At 43.8% G+C, this 25,063-nt stretch overlaps 1 protein-coding gene across 1 annotated transcript in view; it reads right to left on the reverse strand.

Annotated features, from left to right (window-relative positions):
* The window catches only part of DOK6 (docking protein 6), a 404,688-nt gene that overhangs the window by 53,377 nt on the left and 326,248 nt on the right, over positions 1 to 25,063 (reverse strand). Inside the window, exon 7 of the mRNA XM_069569174.1 lies at positions 18,422 to 18,539. Within this exon, the coding sequence (XP_069425275.1) occupies positions 18,422 to 18,539 (118 nt within the window). The remainder of the gene's footprint in view (positions 1 to 18,421; positions 18,540 to 25,063) is intronic.

Genomic DNA, 25,063 nt, shown 5'->3' on the forward strand with positions numbered 1-25,063 from the left:
GACCAACACAGTCAAACAAATAAATAAGAGAAAAAAGTAAAACACGGGGGAGTATGGCTACCGTGCCCACCTCTTTTAACGGGTGGGGCCCGGTCACCTCTTTATAAAACAAGAAAGAAAAGAAAATATATAATTTTAGTTGTTTACAACAAAGTTTTCTTTCAAAGGTAAATACCATGTCAAGGTAGTCATTTAGATGAAAAGGTCATTTGTACTTTGATAAGTTTGCTTTTGACAGAGGAAATGTCACCATCTTAGAAATTTATCTTCCAAACTACTTCCTTTTGTATAACTCAACATGATGATTTTAATCATACAAAATTCAACTAAAATGATCATTATTGTATAATCCCATTGATTATCATGTTAAGTGTACTTTTTAGTCTAGCTTTTCCATCTGTAGTGGAGACATTTATCTGCGTAATAAAGAAAAATCTATTTAGTTACACTAGTAATGGAGTGTTTTTTCATAATTTTACCTATATATATATAATATATATATATAGGTATATAACATACCTATATGTTACATAGGTAAAAGCCTTTGTTATATATAGGTATCCTATATATCTATATATTATATAGGTATATTGCTGTGCTGTGCTTAGTCACTCAGTTGTGTCTGACTCTGTGATTCCATGGACTGTCGCTCACCAGGCTCCTCTGTCCATGGGGATTCTCCAGGCAAGAATACTGGAGCGGGTTGCAGGCCCTCTTTCAGGGGGTCTTCCCAACCCAGAGATCGTATTGGAGTCTCCTGTATTGCAGGTGGATTCTTCACCAGCTGAGCTACCAGGGAAGCCCATAGGTATATTATATAGGTAAAAACCTATATTATAGTTTTGCCTTCTCTGCATAATTATAAGTTTTAGATAAGTAAATCATAACATCACTAACATTTACTTCTGACCACATACAATGTATCGCTGATTAGCACTGATAAAACTGAGCTAGTTTACTTCAAGTTAGTGATAATTTTGCAAGTAAAAGTATCCTATGAACAGACAGTGGTGACAACTTCCATATTTTGTTCACGAAATCTAGAGAAAGTCACAGGAGAAAACATCACAGTCACACTTACCCACCAAGGCTATGTGCTTCACTCTTCTTTTGGAAAACACTTTTTAAAAATAGCACTAAAGAACAATTTCTCTCATTTAAGAGTGCAAATTATTTAAGTTAAGGAAAACAATCTTCTGACATCCTCTGAACATTCTAAAGAGAACAAGCAAATGAAGTTGAAATTTGGAAACTGTTCGCAAAGTATTTTCTCTTGTTAGCCAAGTGCCTGCAGGTATAGCAGAGACAGTGCATAGTATAATATTTCCAACAGACGGCTGCCTGCCACTCTGTGAGCAGAGAAATCCACAGAAACCTCGCCAGGCTAAACTAAGGAATCCCACATGTGACTCCACAGGAGACAGACCACAGACATCCACACCTTTGGGGCCACTGAAAAACAAGCTGACCCCAAACACAGAACTTTCCCATTCTATGTGCTTTCAGAAATCTAAAACGTGATTGCCTGGTTTTCACTTAAAATCCTAGTCCTATTTTATAATTTGCCCTGATCATGGAGTCAACTGTATAATGAATTCTCATACATAGCAGGAGATATTGTCTACTGTTCTGTGTTGTATGCAAATAGGTTGTGTCTGCCCCAATTTTTTATTCTATGTTCAGTTCAGTTCAGTCGCTCAGTTGTGTCTGACTCTTTGCGACCCCATGAATCGCAGCACGCCAGGCCTCCCTGTCCATCACCAACTCCCGGAGTTCACTCACACTCACGTCCAGTGAGTCGGTGATGCCATCTAGCCATCGCATCCTCTGTCGTCCCTTTCTCCTCCTGCCCCCAATCCCTCTCAGCATCAGAGTCTTTTCCAATGAGTCAACTCTTCGCATGAGGTGGCCAAAGTACTGGAGTTTCAGCTTTAGCATCATTCCTTCCAAAGAAATCCCAGGGCTGATCTCCTTCAGAATGGACTGGTTGGATCTCCTTGCAGTCCAAGGGACTCTCAAGAGTCTTCTCCAACACCACAGTTCAAAAGCATCAATTCTTCAGCACTCAGCCTTCTTCACAGTCCAACTCTCACATCCATACATGACTACTGGAAAAACCATAGCCTTGACTAGATGGACCTTAGTTGGCAAAGTAATGTCTCTGCTTTTGAATGTGCTGTCTAGGTTGGTCATAACTTTTCTTCCAAGGAGTAAGCGTCTTTTAATTTCATGGCTGCAGTCACCATCTGTGTTACTGACACATAACCTTCATTCCTAATTATAATTTTAGAATTACATATTTATGTTTAAATATATTAAGTAATATATTGATATTAAATATATAATATCATATACAGGATACTACAAGTTATATTAACACATATTAATGTATTATAGTATATTATGTTAATATGTTATAATTAATATATTAATATATGTTTCATATATTATTATTTATTCATATGTAAAGGTGGGCCCACGTTTTCATGTCCTATTGTTTATATAATTATACAATCATTTATATAATTCAGATAAAAATAAGATATTTTCTTTTTCCAGTAATAGTACAGTAAACAAGATGCTTTGGCTTTGCAGGTGGCTCTAATGGTAAAGAACACACCTGCTAACGTGGGTTCAGTCCCTGGGTTGGGAAAGTCCCCTGGAGGAGGGCAACCCACTCCAGTATTCTTGCTGGAGAGCCCCATGGAAGGAGGAGCCCAACAGGCTGCAGTCTATAGGGCTGCACACAGTCAGACATGACTGAAGTGACTTAGCATGCACACAAGGCCTCGTCACAGCTGGTGTGAAAGGGACATGACTTAAAAACATTTCCCTGTGTAAGCAAAAGCTGATTCTATTACAAGTAGCAAACTTGAGTTGACTTGCCTCCTATTATTAGCTGGGATTAGTGGGCCCAGCTGCAGCTAGGGAGCTGGCTGACCACAAACAGGATGCTCTCACTGGATTCAGATGATTTTTTTACAAAAGTGAAAATATGAAAAATATGTCAAATGTAGACTCAAAAGACAGAAAAGGTCAGGTTCAGGTTTGAAGGACTCTGAAGGCAGAAGTCGCTGGGCCGCTAACATCATTTACCAGGAAAAAAAACAGGGAAGAACGTCCTATATATGAAGTCAAATGAATTATGGTACAACGGCAGGTTAAACACACACACAGAGAAGGACAGGGAGCTGAAGAGGGAAACCAAGCAGGACCCTGTGGGGCTTCTGGGCACAGAAGACTCTGTGTCCCCTATTTCTCGTTTGTTGGAAACAGACTCCAATCTCTTGACCCTCCCTGAGTTCCAAAGGGCAGGGAAGAGAGAGGATGCAGAGACAAGGAAGAGCAGTCAAGAAACAGGCCCCCGCTCTGCCTCAAGGGATACACATAACGGTATCTTCAAGCTCTTTATAGCACTAATGAGGGTGAAAGAGGAGAGTGAAAAAGCTGGCTTAAAACTCAACATTCAAAAAACAAGGATCATGGCATCCAGTCCCATCACTTCATGGCAAGTAGATGGGGAAACAGTGAAAAAAGTGTCAGACTTATTTTCTTGGGTTCCAAAATCACTGAAGATGGTGACTGCAGCCATGAAATTAAAAGACGCCTGCTCCTTGGAAGAAAAACTATGACAAATCTAGACAGTGTATTAAAAAGCAGAGACATTACTTTGCTGACAAAGGCCCATATAATCACAAGACGGCAGAGCAGAAGGATGTGCGCTCATCTTCTCATGAGAGAACTCCAAAATTACAACTTGCTGCTGAACCACCTACAGGAGAATGTTCGATCCCACCAAAAGAAGATACCCACATCCAAGGGCAAAGGAGAAACCCCAGCAGACTGTAGGAGGGGCAAAATCTCATTTAGAATCAAATGCCACACCAGCCAGAGAAGCTCAGAGGGCTCAAACAAAATCTAGTGTGCACCAGGAGACACCACAGAGACTGACCAGACCTGCCTTTGAGTGTTTGAGTGTCTCCTGCGGAGGCACAGGTCAGCAGTGGCCTGCTGCAGGGGCACAGGCTATGGGTACAGCAGTCCTGGGTGTGGCAAAAGCTCTCTAGGAGGAGGTCGCCAATAACCCCACAAAAGAGCCACCAGAACTTATATAGGACTTGGGGAAACAGACTCTTGGAAGGCACAAACAAAACCTTGTGTACACCAAGACCCAGGAGAAAGGAGCAGTGACCCCACAGGAGACTGACCCAGACTTGCCTGTGAGTGTCCAGGAGTCTCTGGCAGAGGCCTGAGTTGGTGGTGGCCTGCTGCAGGGTTGGGGGTACGTTGTGTAGCAGTGCCTGCATGGGACCTTTTGAAGGAGGTCGCCATTATCTTCATTACCTCCACCATAGTTTGGTCTCAGGTTAAACAGCAGGGAGGGCCAAAGCCCTGCTTATCAGCAGAAAATCTAATTAAAGATTTACTGAGCATGGCCCTGCTCATCAGAACAAGACCCAGTTTCTCTTACAGTCAGTCTCTCCCATCAGGAAGCTTCCATAAGCCTCTCATCCTTATCCCTGTCAGAGAGAAGACAGAATGAAAACCACAAGCACAGAAACCTAACCAATCTGATCACATCGACCACAGCCTTGTCTAACTCAATGAAACTATAAGCCATGCTGTGTAGGGCCACCTAAGACGGACGGAACATGGTGGAGAGTTCTGACAAAATGTGGCCCACTGGAGAAGGGAATGGCAAACCACTTCAGTATTCTTGCCTTGAGAACCCCATGAACAGTATGAAAAGGCAAAAAGACAGGACACTGAAAAATGAACTTCCCAGGTCGGTAGGTGTCCAATATGCTACTGGAGAAGAGGGGAGAAATAACTCCAGAAAGAATGAAGAGATGGAGCCAAAGTAACAACAACACCCAGTTGTGAATGTGACTAGTGATGGAAGTAAAGTCTGATGCTGTAAAGAACAATATTGCATAGGAACCTAGAATGTTAGGTCCATGAATCAAGGCAAATTGGAACTGGTCAAACAGGAGACAGCAAGAGTGAAGATCAACATTTTAGGAATCAGTGAAGTAAAATGGACTGGAATGGGTGAATTTAACTCAGATGATGATTATATCTACTACTGTGGGCAAGAATCCCTTAGAAGAACTGGAGTAGCCATCATAGTCAACAAAAGAGTCCGAAATGTAGTACTTGGATGCAACCTCGAAAACAACAGAATGATCTCTGTTCATTTCCAAGGCAAACCATTCAATATTACAATAATCCAAGTCTATGCCCCAACCAGTAATGCTGAAGAAGCTGAAGTTGAATGGCTCTATGAAGACCTACAAGACCTTCTAGAACTAACTCTAAAAGAAGATGTCCTTTTCATTACAGGGGACTGGTATGCAAAAGCAGGAAGTTAGGAGATACCTGGAGTAACAGGCAAGTTTGGCCTTGGAGTGAAAAATGAAGCAGGGCAAAGGCTAAAAGAGTTTTGCCAAGAGAACTCACCAATCATAGCAAACACCCTCTTCAAACAACACAAGAGAACAATCTACACATGGACATCACCAGATGGTCAATACCCAAATCAGATTGTTCATATTCTTTGCAGCCAAAGATGGAGAAGCTCTATACAGTTAGCAAAAACAAGACCAGAAGTTGACTGGCTCAGATCATGAACTCCTTACGGCAAAATTCAGACTTAAATTGAAGAAAGTAGGGAAAATCACTAGACAATTCAGGTATGACCTAAATCAAATCCCTTAGATTGTACAGTGGAAGTGACAAATAGGTTCAAGGGATTAGATCTGATAGACAGAGTGCCTGAAGAACTATGGATGGAGGTTTGTGACACTGTACAGGAGGCAGTGATCAAGACCATCCCCAAGAAAAAGAAATGCAAAATGGCAAAATGGTTGTCTGAGGAGGCCTGACAATTAGCTGAGAAAAGAAGAGAAGCCAAAGGCAAAGGAGAAAAGGAAAGATATGGCCATTTGAATGCAGAGTTCCAAAGAATAGCAAGGAAAGATAAGAAGGCCTTCCTTAGTGATCAATGCCAAGAAATAGAGGAAAACAACAGAACGGGAAAGATTGGAGATCTTTTTAAGAAAATTAGAGATACCAAGGGAACATGTCATACAAAGATGGTCACAATAAAGAAATGGTATGGACCTAACAGAAGCAGAAGATACTAAGTAGAGGTGGCAAGAATATACACAAGAACTACACAAAAAAGATCTTTATGACCCAGATAACCACGATGGTGTGATCATTCACCTGGAGCCAGACAACCTGGAATGTGAAGTCAAATGGACCTTAGGAAGCATCACTATGAACAAAGCTAGTGAAGGTGATGGGATTCCAGTTGAGCTGTTGCAAATCCTGAAAGATAACACTGTGAAAGTGTTGCACTCAATATGCCAGCAAATTTGGAAAACTCAGCAGTGGCCATGGAATGGAAAAGGTCTGTTTTCATTCCAATCCCAAAGGAAGGCAATGCCAAAGAATGTTCAAACTACTGCACAATTACACTCATCTCACATGCTAGCAAAGTAATGCTCAAAATTCTCCAAGTGGGGCTGCAACTTACTTCCAGATGTTCAAGCTAGATTTAGAAAAGGCAGAGGAACCAGAGATCAAATTGCCAACATCCATTGAATCATTGATAAGGAAGACAGTTCCAGAAAAACATCTACTTCTGCTTTATTGACTATGCCAAAGCTTTGACTGTGTGGATCACAACAGACTGTGGAAAATTCTTAAAGATGGGAATACCAGACCACCTTACCTGCCTCCTGAGAAATCTGTGTACAGGTCAAGAACCAGCAGTTAGAACTGGACATGGAACAACAGACTGGTTTCAAATAGGGAAAGGAGTACATCAAGGCTGTATACTGTCACCTTGCTTATTTAAATTATATGCAGAGTACATCATGCAAAATGCTGGGCTGGATGAAGCACAAGGTGGAATCAAGATTGCCACGAGAAATATCAGTAATCTCAGATATGCAGATGACACCACCCTTATGGCAGAAAGCAAAGAGGCACTAAAGAGCCTCTTGATGAAAGTGAAAGAGGAGAGTGAAAAAGTTGGCTTAAAATTCAACTTTCAGGAAACTAAGATCATGGCATCTGGTCCCATCATTTCATGGCAAATAGATGGGGAAACAATGGAAACAGTGAAAGACTTTATTTTTGGGGGCTCCAAAATCACTGTAGATGGTGACTGCAGCCATGAAATTAAAAGGCACTTGCTCCTTGGAAGAAAATCTATGCCAACCTAGACATCATATTAAAAAGTAGAGACATTACTTTGCCGACAAAAGTCCATCTAGTCAAAGCTATGGTTTTTCTAGTAGTCATGTCTGGATGTGAGAGTTGGACTATATAGAAAGCTGAGCGCCAAAGAATTCATGCTTTTGTACTGTGGTGCTGGAGAAGACTCTTGAGGGTCCCTTGGTCTACAAGGACATCCAACCAGTCCATCCTAAAGGAAATCAGTCCTGAATATTCACTGGAAGGAGTAATGCTGAAGCTGAAACTCCAATCCTTTGGCCACCTGATGCAAAGAACTGAGTCACTGGAAACGACCCTGATGCTGGGAAAGACTGAAGGTGGGAGGAGAAGGGGACGGCAGAAGATGAGATGGTTGGATGGCATCACCGACTCAATGGACATGAGTATGAGCAAGCTCTGGGAGTTGGTGATGAACAGGGAAGCCTGGTGTGCTGCAGTCCATGGGGTGCAAAGAGCTGGAGATGACTAAGCGACTGAACTGAACTGATGGTTTTCTGATAGTCATGTATAGATGTGAGAGTTGGTCCATAAGAAGATTGAGCACCAAAGAATTGATGCTTTTGAACTGTGGTGACGGAGAAGACTCTTGAGAGCCTTGGACAGTAAGAGCATCAAACCAGTCAATACTAACGTTAGTCAACCCTGAATATTCACTTGAGGGACTGACACTGAAGCTCCAATACTTTGGCTACCTGATGTGAAGAGCTGACTCATTGGAAAAGACCTTGATGCTGGGAAAGACTGAGACCAGAAGGAGAAGGGGACGACAGAGGATGAGATGGTTAGACATCATCACTGACTCAATAGACATGAGGTTGAGCAAACTCTGGGACTAGTGAACAACAGGGAAGACTGGCATGCTGCAGTCCATGGCGGTCACAAAGAGTTGGACAGGACTTAGTGACTGAACAACAAGAACAAGAACAAAACTTATGCAACCACAATTTAAAGTTTTAAAATATTGGATGTTTTCAGTTTGAAGTAGTAAACTTTGAATTAGCATGTATTATTTATAGAGCAGTGGGGTAAGTGCCAGAACTTTACTGAAGGCCACATCCCAGCTTAAATTTATATTAACTCTGCAGTATAATTTTAACATCCCTGGAAGAGGGCATGGCAGCTCGCTCCAGTATTCTTGCCTGGAGAATCCCCCGGACAGAGCCTGGTGGGCTACAGTCATTAGGGTTGCACAGAGTCAGACATGACTGAAGTGACTTAGCACGCATGCATAATTTTAATGATGTGAATTTCCTGATGTTTCTCATTTTTTCTTATTCTCCAATCATGACATCATCCAGATGTCATATTCTTTGGCAGATAAAAGAAAATAAGGCGACTTAGCAGCAGCAGCAGCAGCAGCAAGAGGTAGAAATGAGGTTAAAAAAACAGAACAAAAAACAGAATCAGGAAGAAAAATACAAGTGAACTGTTTTTCCTCTCAAGATTCTTCTATGTAGTTTCTAGTTTGTGAAGCATAGCTTAATAGGTACATTTTCAAGGGAAGTGATAAACAGTGGACAGCAATGAGCCAAATGGTCCTGTGTGTGTGTAGACGTGTGTGTGTGTGTACATGTTTGAGCATATGCACCCAAATCCATGACAGAGACAGCTGACCTTCTGTCGTGGTTGTGTTAACCTTTCCTTGAGCTAATATTATGTACCAATTTTATCCCCTACAGAATAAAATGGAATATATTTTTTCCATAAAAGTTTGATTAATATAGAACTACATGTGTTACCTACTGCGTTTTAGAATTGCACGGTAGAAGCTTGATGGAGGAAAATCAAGTAGAGAGACCAAGTTTCAGGTTTAATTCAAGTCTGAAACTGAAGTTTCAATTCCAGGTTTGAATCAGAGAGTGAAGCAGTCTGTTTGAATAAGGCCCTCGTTAGATTATCGCAATCCAATATACTATCTGGAAGCTCTGTGCCTTTTAGTAACTACTTTTTATACCTAATAGGCCAGGATTAAGTGGCTGTTGTATTTCACACTGAGTTATATTCCATTTTCACTGTGCTAGACTTAATTAACTAAACTGTGCCTTTCACCTGTGGTCCAGCCAGTAGAATGTACCTGGTGATGAACCCGACTTGGTAATAATGGGATCAAGCAAAGCTGGTCTACCTGGGGAGAGAGGCTGTGCCTGGGGCAGGCACCAAGTGCTCAGAAAGGTTCTCAGGAGACAGGACGGGTGAGTCGTCAGAATGGATCTTGGGTGGGAGTGCAGGCTGCGGTGGGTTCACCTCTTCGTCACTGAGCTGGATAAAGTCCTTCAGGAGTTTTTAACTCCCCAGCCTGGAAAATGGAGTCCTGTTTTCCTTAGGCTACATGGACTGTGTGATGCAAACTTGGGAGGAGTGTCACCTCCTTAGAGGGTAAGAGCTGGCTTATACTGAGGGGGGAAAGAAAAAACCAATGAAGACTTAAGCCTGACATTGTCCCTTTTCCTCTTGCATCAGAAACTTAGGTTAGAGTTAGTTTTTCTCGAATTTCAGATGCTGGAAATGTATTTCTTTTTTTAATTTTTAATTTTACGTCCTTAAAAAATTTTTTTTCTCTAATTGGAGGATAACTGCTTTACAATGTTGTGTTGGTTTTTGCTGTGTGACAGTGTGAATCAGCCATAAGTGTACATATATCCTCTCCCTCTTGAGCCTCCCACTCCCGGAATAATATTATTAAAGCTAGATTTTTATAACGTCCTTAGAACAAAACAGAATTCTTCATGCATAGTGGAAACTCTATAATAACATTTTAAAGTAAAAAAGTGGAATAAACTGGAGTAGGATAGCATGATTCTCTGTCTGGGAAAGAAACTTCTCAGCGTGAATTTAATTTACTTCAATATATTGACAATGGTTAATGACTAGGGAACCTTTACGCCTCATGTGGACAATCTCATTTAAGCACCGTAATAGGTACTATTATCCTTGGTTTAGAGATGAAGACAGTGACGCTTAGAAAGATTAAGTAAATGGCCCCAAGACACACAACTTAGCTCTGGTAAATATTCAAACTCTGATTAACTTAGCTCCCAAACTCAAGACTGTAGCTTCTGCAGGTAGAGCCTCTTCATCATGACTGAGCCCCCAAATTTGGTGGCGCCATGGGGATAAAAAAAAAAATCAAACTTGCTACCTCACAACCTAGTGGAAGAAGCAGGTTTGTAAACAAATACATTGATGTATGAAAGTTAGACTTGAACGTCTGGGAGCCTGGAAGAGCGAGTGACGGACTGTGCGTGCAGTGCACGCTGAGACTATTGTAGCATTTTTATCTGACGTCTGTTTTGGGGGTGCAGATACCCAGGGAGGCCCTTCCCTGCACTCACCCTTCGTAAGGCAAGGCCATGCTGTAGGCGTCATGCGCTGTTGTGCTGTGCTCAGTCATGTCCCACTCTTATGTGACCCCGTGGACTGTAGCCCACCAGGCTCCTCTGTCCATGGGATTCTCCGGGCAAGAATACCGAGTGGGTTGCTGTTTCCTCCTCTAGGGGAATCTTCCTGACTTGGGGATCGAACCCACATCTCTTGGATGGGCAAGCAGATTCTCAACTGCTGAGCCATCTGGGAAGCCCACCATAAATGTTCACATAGATGAAAACTGATGATTCTAAAAACTAGCTCTTGTTTTTAATGGTTGTGGTAGAATCTCCAAAGGCAGGCCCCGGCCCTAGGGAAGACGTGTGATGTATTTGGCTGCCAGGGACCCAGCCAGACTGACTCACCCCACAACGTGCAGATCACATTCTGGGAAGACACGTGGCTCATGAAGTTCCTTTCTACCACTAGTGCAGAAGTCTCTGTGTGTTTTACTTGCTGCAGGAGGCTTTCATTAACTTTGCAATTTGGAAAACATCATATCATGAAAATTTAAACAGAAGACCTCGATGGAAGCAATTTAAAAACCACGCAAACGAAATTGAATGGGCAGTAAAAGAGGACAGAGGGTCAGAGCCGACGAAGAGTAAGTAAATCCTTTGATTTACCTCCCTCGTCTCCGCCAGAACTCTATTTACTATCTTCCGAAGGTTATCTCTAATTCTAATTGCCTGTTTGCATCCTGTCCTTCGGAGAAATGGGCGCCGCGGATGCCCTTTCGGCGAACCTAAACTGCCTTCGGTGTAACCAGGTGCGCTGCTGTGCTAACTCGGGGTCTGAAGCTAATTATGGGCGATGGGCAGAGGGCGGGCTTAAGGCAGTTCAGAACTGGCACGTGAGTATTAATCAGCGTTAATAAAAGCAGAACTCCAAAGTTATCACCTTTACAAATGGCACCTCCAATGGTTCTTAATTCAAAGAGCAAAGCTGTTCAGACTGTTCAAAAATGAGTCCCAGCCTATCTCATAAAAACTGGTGCAAAAAAGGAGTCAATAAATGTATCAGGGAACTTTGACGGGTAACACCAAGTCCCCTAAGCCGGTGCACGGGGCTCATTTCCGGCCCATATTCTCGAGGCCCCTTCCATCACTGTGACGTGTGGGAGAACTCACCCCGGAGGGGAGCGGCAGACGGAGACAGAAACCTGGCTACCAGGGGCAGGAGCCTCGGCATCTCCTGGCGCCTCCTGGGCCACCTGAGCGAGGACCAGCAGCTGCGAGCATCGGTGTCCAGGGAGAATGACGGTCCTTTAGCGAGCAGCAGACATGCCAGCTGTTCAGGCAGGCAGCCTGGCTGTGCAGGACATGGGCCGCCGGGCCGCTGGGGCTGGGTGCTGCTCCTTGAGACACAGGCTGAGGACTGTCCTCAGGGAGCGGTATCGACGCTACCCCTGCCAATAGCTTTTCAATGCATTTTCTATGGCAACCTGCTCCGGTATTCTTCCCTGGATAATCCCATGAACAGAGGGCCCTGGCAGGGTGCAGTCTGTGGGGCCGCAAAGAGTCGGATATGACCGAGCGACTAACACTACTACTACTAAGTTTAAAGTGGGAACGCTTTTAATAAGAGGTGTAAGTAAAGATGACGTCAGCTTGATGTCTGATGCAAACTTGATTCCTCCCATAATCTATTTAAATTCGTACTTATGACACGTTTCTTTGTTAAATGCGGCTGCTTTTTTGTTAAATGCAGCATTTCACCATTGACCTTCAGGCTTCAGACTTTCCCCAAAGCTCTGTGCTCCAGAGCTCTGAGTGATGAAAGCCCCAAACCTTTTGACATTCTCTGGGCGTCTCTGGTGGCTCAGATGGTAAAGAAACTGCCTACAATACAGGAGACCCGGGTTCAAACCCTGGGTCAGGAAAATCCCTTGGAGAAGGGAATGGCAACCCACTCCAGTATTCTTGCCTGGAGAATCCTACAGACAGTGCTTGGGGGGCTATAGTCCATGGGATCACAAAGAGTCAGACATGACTGAAGCGACTGACTCTGTTCCATAATCTGTTGTGTACATAAGTAGAATTGTGATTAAAAGTCATGTTGATGTATAGCAAAAACCATCACAATATTGTAAATAATAGAGTAACTAAAAAGCCTCTTGATGAAAATAAAAGAGGAGAGTGAAAAAGTTGGCTTAAAGCTCAACATCCAGAAAATGAAGATCATGGCATCTGGTCCCATCACTCCATGTGAATAGATGGGGAAACAGTGTCAGACTTTATTTTGGGGGGCTCCAAAATCACTGCAGATGGTGACTGCAGCCATGAAATTAAAAGATGCTTACTCCTTGGAAGAAAAGTTATGACCAACCTAGATAGTATATTCAAAAGCAGAGACATTACTTTGCCGACTAAGGTCAGTCTAGTCAAGGCTATGGTTTTTCCAGTAGTCATGTATGGATGTGAGAGTTGGACTTTGAAGAAGATCGAGCGCTGAAGAATTGATGCTTTTGAACTGTGGTGTTGGAGAAGACTCTTGAGAGTCCCTTGGACTGCAAGGAGATCCAACCAGTCCATTCTGAAGGAGGTCAGCCCTGGGATTTCTTTGGAGGGAATGATGCTGAAGCTGAAACTCCAGTACTTTGGCCACCTGATGCGAAGAGTTGACTCATTGGAAAAGACTTTCATGCTAGGAGGGATTGGGGGCAGGAGGAGAATGGGACGACAGAGGATGAGATGGCTGGATGGCATCACTGACTTGATGGATGTGAGTCTGAGTGAACTCTGGGAGTTGGTGATGGACAGGGAGGCCTGGCATGCTGCGATTCATGGGGTTGCAAAGAGTCGGACACGACTGAGCGACTGAACTGAACTGAACTGAAGGACAACTCTGACTCCCTTACTGGAAGCAGCTTCCATGTCCCTTTTGTTTGTTTATCCCTGTTTTCCTTAGACTTTAATCATAAAGACTGGATCGTTAGACAACAGTTAATGTAGCTCCTGATTTCTGCTTTCCTAAATATACACCTTAGGGCTTCCCAGGTGGCACAGTGGTAAAGAATTCATCTGCTAATACAGGAGACTACGGTTTGATCCCTTGGTTAGGAAGATCCCCTGGAGAAGGAATTGGCAACCCACTCTAGAATTCTTGCCTGGAAAACTCCATGGACAGAGGAGTCCATGGGGGCTAGAATCCACGGGGTCGCAAAGAGTAGGACATGACTGAGCACACACACAAAAGCGTACACTTAATCTAGCCTGTTGATTCCTTTCCTAGATTAGAAGGAATAATTAAGTAGTTAAAGAAGCTAGGTCTCTACCCTTAGCTTCTTCTCCTTTGCAAATCCCCAGGCCGACTCTCCTGGCAAGACAGCATCCTAAGGATGATGGGGAGAAGTCAGCAGGCCTGCATGCAAGAGAAAATGATGAATAATCTGACTTCCTGCCTCAATGATTAACTGAGATTGTTCCCCCTCTTTTCCCTTTAAAAGCTCTCATGGCTGAGCAGAATCTTGGGAGTTGGTTTCCAGACATGAGGCCACCATCTCCCCAGATCACCAGCTTTTCTGAATAAAGTTCTTTCTTCTCTACCGAATTCTGCTCCTCAATTTCCTGGCTGTTGAGCGGTGAGCAGCTGAACCTGTACTCGCTTACATTACGGACTTTTTTTTCTTTTTCTCCCTCCCTTTCTTTTTGCTTTTCTGAGTGTTTCTCACCTTCCCAACACATTTTCTGCTGAAGGCTTTAGAACTAAAATCACAGTTCTGATATGAGTAAAACAAATAGTGTGTTTTAAGCCTTCACTTTTGGACCAAGAGTTCCTTGAGACTAGAAAGAGCATCATGAGAAGGTGCAGTGACATAAATGTTTGTCATAAATGCAGAAGTTAGAGACATAGAAAAACTACCTTCTAATAAGAATCAATCATCCTGACTGCCCACTAAAAATCGAGAAGTCTTTATGAACACCCTCTGCAGGAAGGGGAGTCAGAACCCATCACAGCCGTTTAGGGGCAGAGATTTTCAACAGCAGCAGCCTTGGATTTAGCCACCTAAAGGTGAATTATTCTGTTTGTCAATTTTTTTTTTTTTTTTTTGACTCCAGAGAGCTAGTGTCCAACAGGGAAGCTGTAAGAGCCCACTCTTTCTGAGCGCCTAGTGGGAGATCTGGAAGATTACATTGCACCTCTTTTCCAGACATTAGTGTAAACACAGGATGTCAGTATTGATATGTCAATCTCTTAAGTCTATCTTGCCTCTACGGTTATAGAGTAGATGACAGAAATGAATACAGTAAAACCAAAGAGAGTGCAGTTTTGAGGGTGATAGGCAGCTGAAGTTATAGGTAAGTCCTGTAGAGAATGGATTTGGTTTCACACCAGGAATTTTTTTTTTTCCACTTCCAGTACATGTGCTGCTTATTAATGAATTCCAATCTATTAAACTTTAAGCATATTAACTTCCCCCTATTACCTTGTGAATGAAAGCCTGATGAATTGAATTCGTACTGGCCTCAGCTCCACGGTGAGAATGCTCACAGTAGGCTGGAAAGACCCTAATGATATTTTTAGTCCCCGATGCCACCTGCGGTTTACTCGATGATGTGTCTCCCCCCAGTGTCAGTTGTCCTCGGACTCTGGACGATCAGTGACGGCAGCTGCTTGACCATGTTCCCCTCCTTGTAAAGAGGTGGTACCACTTTAAGGAGCACAAGTGAGGACTGAGATGCAAAAAACCACACTTGTATATGTAGTTTAGTGGGATGAAGGGGTGATGAGATTGTCTCTATTTTCCTTCTCTCTCTTTTTAAACATCTGCCTGCAATGCAGGAGACCCCCTGGTTCAATTCCTAGGTTGGGAAGATTCACTGGAGAAGAGATAGGCTACTCACTCCAGTATTCTTAGGCTTCCCTCGTGGCTCAGCTACTAAAGAATCCACCTGCAATGCAGGAGACCTTGGTTCGATCTCTGGGTTGGGAAGATCTCCTGGAGAAGGGCATGACAACCCACTCCAGCACTCCAGTATTCTGGCCTGGAGAATTCCATGGGCTGTATAGTATATGCGGTCACAATGAGTCGGACACAACTGAGTGACTTTTTTCACTTTTAATTTATTTGGGCTTCTCAGCTGGCACAGCAGTAAAGAATCCGCCTGCCAATACAGGAGATGCAAGAGACATGGGTTCGATACCTGGGTCAGGAAGATCCACATCCTGAGGAGGTGGATGAGGAGGAAATGGCAACTCATTCTCTACAATATTTTTGCCTGGAAAACTCCATGGACAGAGAAGCCTGGTGGGTTACAGTCCATGGTGTTGCAGAGCTGGACATACCTGAGCACGCAGACGAGGTATGCAATGCAAAAATAAATGCCCAGCAGAGTGAAATGTACTCTGCATTGAATACATTTTATAGTTATCTGATTTACAGTAATTACCTTCATCAATGCATTTTTTTTTGTCAGCTACAAGCAACAACCAGAGAAGAATGTGACATTGAGATTGAAGGGGTTCAGAACAAGCCTCCCCAAAATGTTCCACCTTGGCCAGTGGATTATTTTGAGCCAAAGACAATCAAGGCCCAGAAGACACAGGAAGAGTTTTTAACCTCCTGTTTAATTGCCTAAAAGAATCCAGACTGAGTGCCTGGCTCAGATGCAGAGCTGTTACCAGAGATAACTTTTATCAGAAGGACCAATCTGTGTGGCAGGGCAAACATCTAATTACCAAACACCTGCCCTTCTTGTCACCTGTGTCCTGCCACCCACCTCTACCCTTGGAAGCCCTAGGCCCTGTCCCTTCCCTTAGCTCAGAACACTGGATAAGCCTCAGCCACCATTCTTGGCTTTGGGTCTCATGGGAATCCCTAATGTATACCATTACATTTATTTTTCTCCTGTTAATTTCACATCAATTTAATTATTAGACCAGCCAAAGAACCCTGAAGGGTAGAAGGTATATTTTTCCTCCCCAACACAATCATCTAAATAGATCATAACTAATAAGGCATTTGAAACCCTTAACTGGAAATATTAGTGAGATAAATCTTAGAGTATCTAATCACTTATTGATTCTGTTTTATTGTGTAAATCACCACTGTCCTCCAACAAGTCTCACGGCAATGTTTTCAGCAATTTCACTGCCTTCTGGTATTTTCTGTTGGGCGCTTATGACATTATTTTGGAAGTTATCCACCTAAATCTTAATACTACCTTCAGAGAAAAGTTTTCCATGTTACCATGAAAATCACAATCTTTTATTTGCTGGAATTATAGACCAAAACCTTGTTAGAACCCAAAGTTATCAGTAGAGTTGTTCCAACCCATTTCCAACTTATTTGTAGTAGTATTTATACAACTTATTTGCAGTAGCTTAGAGATTTAGTTGTTTTTGTTTTCTTCTTTGAATATTCCATATTTTTAGTTTTCTTCTATTGAATATTTACAGATATATGATTATATTTAAATAAAAATAAATTTATATTAAAAGCATATTTTCTAATTATTTCTAACCACAGGAACAAGCAAGATGAATATTACAAGATCACGACTCGGGCAATTTAAGTGTGTAGTGCTGGCATTTCTGGAGGGAACCAATGGAATGAGAAGCACATCTTCTCTGATTCATGAACTGTCAGAGCAGTCTCCCCTCCCTTTCCCAGTCCTCTAGTCCTTATCCTATTAAAGATCTTCTCATACAAATAAATAATACAAAAAATAATCATGACCTGTTAAATACAGTAGTCAAGTTGGTGGTAAGACAGTTCATTTAAAATATCAAATGCAATTATCTTCCATAAATGACTAAAATGGTTTTGCTTTTTCCTGCAGAATGTATCTTAATCATTCATTCCCACTCATTGAATCTCATTATTCTAGGTCTGAAACTCTGGCAAGCAAATATTGCTTAAAAAATTACACTATTTCAGGTTGTTTGTCACCATTTTTTTTCCTCTCAAAACATTTAGTGTTGTTAATACGAGCAAAAGTTAATGCATAAAAAGAAGACTATTCTGAGTGCCTAATTACGTTGAAGGTTATAACGGTCATTCCTTCACCTGATATTTACTGGGTAGCCCCTACATTCAAGCCTCTTGTGCTCAAAAAAAGGTTTGTCTGATGAGAGTTTTCAGCTGTGTGTGTGTTTGGTTTTGTTTTAAGCCTTATTTTCCCTAGTTCCTGCTTCCTCCTCTCTTGGTCAGTTATTAGTTTCTTGCAGCTGAATATTTTATTTGAAGGATAAGTTTATTCATTAAGGACAGAAGGGAAGAAACAGGAAGAGAACTGTGGAAGCTGAGTTCTGCTGTTATTGATCAAATACCTGCCACTGTTAATCTGATTCATCTGCACGTCTATGCAGTCAACCATTTACCATTAGGAAAAATACAGAAGCAACGGATTTACACTCCTCTCCTCCTGCTCTGCTCCCTCCCAAATGGTTTCGACATCAACCTTAAAACTGTAAGAGTTCATGGAGCATCTCATGATGGAGCCAGCAGTCAGCCTCCTGAACAGAGAGTCAACCCTCTTATGGCAAAAAGATGCTAAGAGGCAAACCCTTGGTAAGACACAGCAGGAAACAGACCCTGGTAGTAGCCACTTTTAGCTTCTGACAATGTTTGTATCATTTTTTCAGTTCCACTCCTTCGCCAAAGCAGTTCCTCGGCCCTTGGTTAGCTTTGGGATAATTTTTACCATGAGTCTATGAAATAATAATTTTAGAAAAGCCACGGTAAGTCTCAGAGCTCCCACTGTGGGCGGGGAAAGCAGATAAGTGAAAATGGGGGAGAAGCAAGCAGGGCAAATACAAAGCAAACTGTGTGGCTCCTGGTTTCACCCCCAGGAAGCCCACTTGCCTTGCAAACTGTAGATTTCTCCAACGCTGCTCTGCCGGGTGATGTGGTGCCAGTAAGCACTGCGAGGAAGAGAGATCGATTTGGATAACGTCATGGGTTCCGTCAAGCTTGTCTGGAGCTAAAAGAAAAAGAAACTGTGTCTCAGGCTTTACTTAAAATATGCAATTGAAATCGGCTCTTGAAAAAGTTCAGGGTTAAATATGAGTGACATATAATAGACTCTGTTACAGGTTCGTGCATAACATGCTGTTTCAAGATATCATTGGGGGGTGGGCTGCGCTGGGCGGACTTGAAGGATCTTAGTTCCCTGACTGGGGATTGAACCCGGGGCCACCGCAGTGAAAGTGCTGAGTCCTAACCACTGGATCGCCAGGGAAGTCCCAAGATCGTCATTTTCAAGTAAGGAAAATTGTGACTTAAAAAAATATGAAATGAACACTTGTAAACAATTGATCTCATTAATTCAGAAGTGAAGTGAAGTCGCTTAGTCGTATCCGACTCTTTGCGACCCCGTGGACTATAGCCCACAAGGCTCCTCCGTCCATGGGATTCTCCAGGCAAGAGTACTGGAGTGGGTTGCCATTTCCTTCTCCAGGGGATCTTCCCGACCCAGGGATCGAACCCAGGTCTCCTGCATCGTAGTCAGACGCTTTAACCTCTGAGCCACCAGGGAAGCCAAAGTTGGTCAGGAACGCGGGTGAAGAACCACAGTGGTGATCCATTCTATTCCACCAGATAAGTTTATCTACATTTCTATAAGCGAGAATTACCTGCATGACTATCAGCGCTCTACAGTTTACTGGACTGTAAAATAACTCAACAAATGGAGGTGCAACCCCTATCAGAAACAGATGCCCAAAATAGCGGCAAATGCAAGATAGCATTTCCTTTTCACCCATTTGAGTGTCTGTTGGGCTGCACCCCCAGACCTATTCTAGGCTGAAGAAAGAGCCCAGAGTCAGAGACATCAGTGGTTTAAAGGCCACAGTCCCCAACCTTTTTGGCACCAGGACCGATTTCCTGGAAGAGAATTTTCCCACAGATGGGGTGGGGCAGATGGTTTGGGGATGGTTCAAATCCATTACATTTATTGTGCATTTTATTCCTATAGTTATTACAACAGCCCCACCTCAGAGCATCAGGCATTCGATCCCAGAGTTTGGGGGGCCTTGGTTTAACGGATGGGGAAGCTCACATGTTGGAAGCAAGGTCCTGGAGTGACGCCCCACCGTGTGGGGTGAATACAGCAGCAGTGTTTGCTGGGGCGGGTCGGAGATCGCCAGTTACAGTGGGATGGACGTCAGGAGGGCTTGTTAGTTACCAGGGTAACCAGCAGAGGTGCCAGAGGCTCCTCAGCACCCCTTTGATTAGGGCAAGCACCAGGGGGGGCTGGGGTGGGCGTCCCAGGTGACTCTAGTGGTAAAGAACCCATCTGCCAAGGCAGGAGACTCAGGTTCCATCCCTGGGTCGGGAAGATCCCCTGGAGGGCATGGTAACCCACTCCAGTATTCTTCCCTGGTGAATTTCCACCCTCCATAGGGTTGCAAAGGGTCGGACAAAACTGAATTGACTTAGCACAGGGCCTGGGGCAAGTGCTTAGGCAGGTCAGTTATGCGAGCAGATTGTAGGTGAGGCAGACACCAGCCAGGCAGGGGACGGACAGAGAGCAAGAGGACAGCCATGCTGAGGAGCCTGACCACACAGCATCGTCCGTTGTTCCTGACACCCGCTCCCAGCCTCGCCCCATGGCTCCTTCCTCAAACAGACCTTATTCCTCACTCCTTGAATAGAAAAAGTGCTTTCCCTGAGAAGTTCTGTGATAAAAGGGTGCTGCGTGCCTGGGTGCTCAGCTGCTTCAGTCGTGTCTGACTCTTTGTGACCCCATGGACTGTAGCCCGCCAGGCTCCTCTGTCCATGGGATTCTCCAGGCAAGAATACTGCAGTGGGTTGCCCTGCCCTCCTCAAAGGGATGGTATCTTTTCTGATTTGAAAGATAAACTTAAGGTTAGTGACAGAGATCCACACATCACGTCAGGTAATGCTCAGACACATGATTAGTTCAAAGAGAATGATACTTTACATTGCATTTTTAAGAAGAAATTCATTGTTATTGATTCAGAAGTCCTAGAACTGGTTTTGTCTGGCCTTGGCGTACATTTCTCTGATGTAACCTGAGTCAATGTGCACTTTCTGACAATGGGTGATCCTCTAATTAATAACACTGCACACGTCCCCTTTATTTAGTGACTGACTCCTGGCAAAACTGGGAGTCATAAGGTCACCTTGGAGTCCCATTTGCTCGCTGGTGGTGGACCCTGCCCCATGGGACTTGTATGTCACATCCGGAGTCATTGCCCTTCCGAGAAGGTGCCGTCCAGAGCCCCTGATATGATAAGTTAACAATAGGGCCTTAAAGCCACATAAAACTAGAAGGGTTTTAAATTTTAACTAAAGATGAAGCCATAGGATTGGAACGTATTTGTTTGATTTCACTTTTTAGTAGGGAGGACTGCTGTGTCTTGCCCTAGAAGTGCCCTACTTGCTGAATCTGAGAGTCTAACTCTCTTGAAGGTCTTTTTCTTTTTTATAAAGGATGGCTCCAAACATAGCAACAATGCAGCCAATTTTTCAAAATTTGCTGTATTTCAAAATTGTTCTTTTTTATTATGAAATGGGTATACTAACACACTGACACGCCATGGTTGGTAGACAGGGGGTATAAGTGCTGTGCCAAGTCCCTTCAGTTGTGTCTGACTCTTTGTGACCCCATGGCCTTCCCTGGTGACTCAAATGGTAAAGAATTTGAAGCAGCTGCAATGCGAGAGACCCAGGTTCAATCTCTGGGTTGGGAAGATCCCCTGGAGAAGCGCATGGCAACCCACTCCAGTATTCATGTCTGGAGAATCTCATGGATAAAGAAGCCTGGAGGGTCGCAGTCCATGGGATTGCAGAGTTGGATATGACTGAAGCACTTAAAGTGAAAGTGTTAGTCCCTCAGCTGTGTCCGACTCTTTGGGACCCTATGGACTGTAGCCCGTCAGGCTCCTCCATCCATGGGATTCTCCAGGCAAGAATACTAGAGTGGGTTGCCACGCGCTTCTCCAGGGGATCTTCCCAACCCAGAGATTGAACCCCTGTTTCTTAAGTCTCCTGTATTGACAGGCGGGTTCTTTACCACTAGCGCCACCTCGGCTGTTAGGGAGAAGCCAAAACGTCTGGGTCACAGAAGGGCAGTGGAGGACTGACAAAGTGACAAAGACAAAGTGAAGTCACTCAGTCGTGCCGGACTCTGGGACCCCATGGACAGTAGCCTGCACCAGGCTCCTCCGTCCATGGGATTTTCTTGGCAAGAGTACAGAGTGGGTTGCCATTTCCTTCTCCAGGGAATCTTCCCAACCCAGGGATCGAACCCAGGTCTCCTGCCTTGTAGACAGATGCTTTATCGTCTGAGCCATCAGGGAAGTTCTTGACAAGGTACTGAAGACCGCTGCAAATTATTGGAAAGCCTGCATTCAGAAACAGGGCATCTAGGTTCCAACCTTTCATGGCTGGGCTGGCTGGCGACTGCTCTGACCGATAAGGGCTGGTACTGTGACACTGTCCGTTTCGGGCACGCCCTTTAAGACCCTGAAGGCAGTCTCTTCTTGCCTCCCTTGTTCTGGGTCACCAGGTGAGCCTCACTGCTCTGAGGCTGCCGTGGGCTGAGGAAGCCCCAGCTCACGGTGTCCACAGGCCATGTAAATCGTGGTTTGACTCCCAGAAATCCAACTACGTTCATCTTACAGATGGAAAAATCCAAGTCCAGGAAAATTCAGGGATTTGCTCCAGGTAAAATCCCGCGTGCAGAACCCGCAACAGAAAACAGTTCTCCAGACTTCTGAGTCCACTGCTCTTTATCCCATTTATATGCTGATCTCTCCTGGGAAGGCGAGCTTCCTCCTGCATGAATGACGACATGTGACAACACAGCCTTGTGTTTCGAGAGGATTTTTGCTGCCAAGAAGCAGCAGGAAGCGCCTGACCACTGATGTGACTTCTGTGATTTCACTGATGTGATTTCCCAGCACCTCTTCCCATTTTACTATTTTCCAGCTTATACCCCTGCGTCCTGCAATTTCCCTTCGCTGTTCTGGGACCCTGCTGGCCCTTGTGATAAAACTTAATGCTTATTTGTGTTCACCTACATAAAATTCATGTGTATTTTTAAAAAAAAACTGTTAAAAATCAATTTTCCTTTTGTGCTGACTCTCCCTAATTATTGTCTTGAATTTTAAAAAATCATATTAGGACAAAAGTTACCATTTATAGATGAGCAGTTAGGAGTCATTCTCTATGTGCCTTGACCTACGCAAATTGGTTTCACAGGTTATCTCCTTTAATATCCACATAAATTATCAACAAATGTGCCATCTGACTTTTATAGACAAAGGAGATGGGGCCCTGGGGGGGTCATGGGACTTGTTCACGGTGCCACAGCCAGTGGGCAATGCCTCTGGGCCTTGGAGCCCATGACATCCTTCCCTCTTTACCATAGTTCATTGTAAAATAATTGATTGGAAACTTCCTATTCAAAAAGCAGGTAAGATGAGAATTACACCAGTTGGGTCAATTCCACTGGACTGAGGCAGGAACGTGAGCGCCTCTCTCCTATGTTCAAAAATAGAAGACCACGATTTGTGTGGCAGAGTCACAGAGCTAAGCCCACTGGCTTTGTGGTCCGCAACTTGTTATCAAAGATCAACACCACAGTCGCCTAGCCATTTGACTTCAGGCAAGGTATGTAAACTTTTTTTTTTCCCAAGATTCAATTTTTCCTTATCTCTAAATTAAAGATAAGACACATTAATACAATGTGCCTTCAGTGTTGTTGTAAATATATGATGCTTTTAGTATGAAAAGCACACTCATGTCCAAAGCGCTCAGTGAAGACCACCGATCTAAGTCTAAGAGCTCAATAGAAGTAAAAAAACTCATTCCACCCTCTCCTTCCCCTGCTGTATTTGTAAGTCCATCAGTTCAGTTCAGTCGCTCAGTCGTGTCTGACTCTTTGCGACCCCATGAATCGCAGCACGCCAGGCCTCCCTGTCTATCACCAACTCCCGGAGTTCACTCAGATTCACGTCAATCGAGTCAGTGATTCCATCCAGCCATCTCATCCTCTGTCGTCCCCTTCTCCTCCTGCCGCCAATCCTTCCCAACATCAAAGTCTTTTCCAATGAGTCAACTCTTCACATGAGGTGGCCAAAGTACTGGAGTTTCAGCTTTAGCATCATTCCTTCCAAAGAAATACCAGGGCTGATCTCCTTCAGAATGGACTGCTTGGATCTCCTTGCAGTCCAAGGAACTCTTAAGAGTCTTCTCCAACACCACAGTTCAAAAGCATCAATTCTTCAGTGCTCAGCCTTCTTCACAGTCCAACTCTCACATCCATACATGCCCACAGGAAAAACCATAGCCTTGACTAGACGGATAGACATGCAGCTTTGGAGAAGGCAATGGCACCCCACTCCAGTACTCTTGCTTGGAAAAATCCCATGGATGGAGAAGCCTGGTGGGCTGCAGTCCATGGGGTCGCTGAGTCAGACACGACTGAGCGACTTCACTTTCACTTTTCCCTTTCATGCATTGGAGAAGGCAATAGCAACCCACTCCAGTGTTATTGCCTGGAGAATCCCAGGGACATGGGAGCCTGGTAGGCTGCCGTCTGTGGGGTTGCACAGAGCCAGACACGACTGAAGCGATATAGCAGCAGCAGCAGCAGCAGCAGACATGCAGCTTATCAGAAACACATAACCCAATCAAAAAATGGGTGTAAGTCCTAAACAGACATTTCTCCAACAAAGACATACAGATGGCCAACATACCTAAAAAAGATGCTCAAAATCGCTCATTATTCGAGATCTGCAAATCAAAACTACAATGAGGCAACACCTCACAGCCATGAACATGGTCATCATCAAAAAATGACAAACAAAAAATGCTGGAAAGGATGTGGAGATAAAGGGAAAACCATCTTGCACAGTTGGTAGGAATGGAAATTGATACAGCCACTCTGGAGGATCCTTAAAATACTAGGAATAAAGCTACCATATGACCCAGCAATCCCACTACTGGGCATGTACCCCGAGAAAACCAGTCTTCAAAAAGACACAGCTTCTCTGTACGATGAAGAGTTAAAACATGCCTCACATGGGCACATATGCTGACCAGGCCCTGGTTTGTCTGAGACAAGGGGAATGGGTGGGGAAACCCTGTAGATGAGACGCAGGGCAGAAATCCAGGTGGTGGGGCAGAGTGTTCATGTGATGTGGGACATGCTGGTCAGCGTAAGAAAAAAACACGCTGCTTCATAAGGAAAAGCTCAACACCAGTGCACTCCCTCAAGATCAGTTAGTTTTATTTGTTCTTGGAAAAGAGCTCATGAAACTCGAAAGCTGCACAGAAATCGAAGCCCAGGAGACCGTCCGCCAGCCAAGCTTGGCACTGTTAGGGTTCTGCCAGTCCTCTGGAGCTAGAAAGTTTATGGATGACAGGCTTCTCACAGACTTGACTTAATTCTCAGTAGGGGACACACTCTTAATCTTCCATTTTATTCAACATAAATGGGAAAAAAATAGAATACACCTTGCTGAGTATGCTGCT

The sequence above is a fragment of the Ovis canadensis genome, chromosome 23 (assembly GCF_042477335.2).
Source record: "Ovis canadensis isolate MfBH-ARS-UI-01 breed Bighorn chromosome 23, ARS-UI_OviCan_v2, whole genome shotgun sequence".
Lineage (NCBI taxonomy): Eukaryota > Metazoa > Chordata > Mammalia > Artiodactyla > Bovidae > Ovis > Ovis canadensis.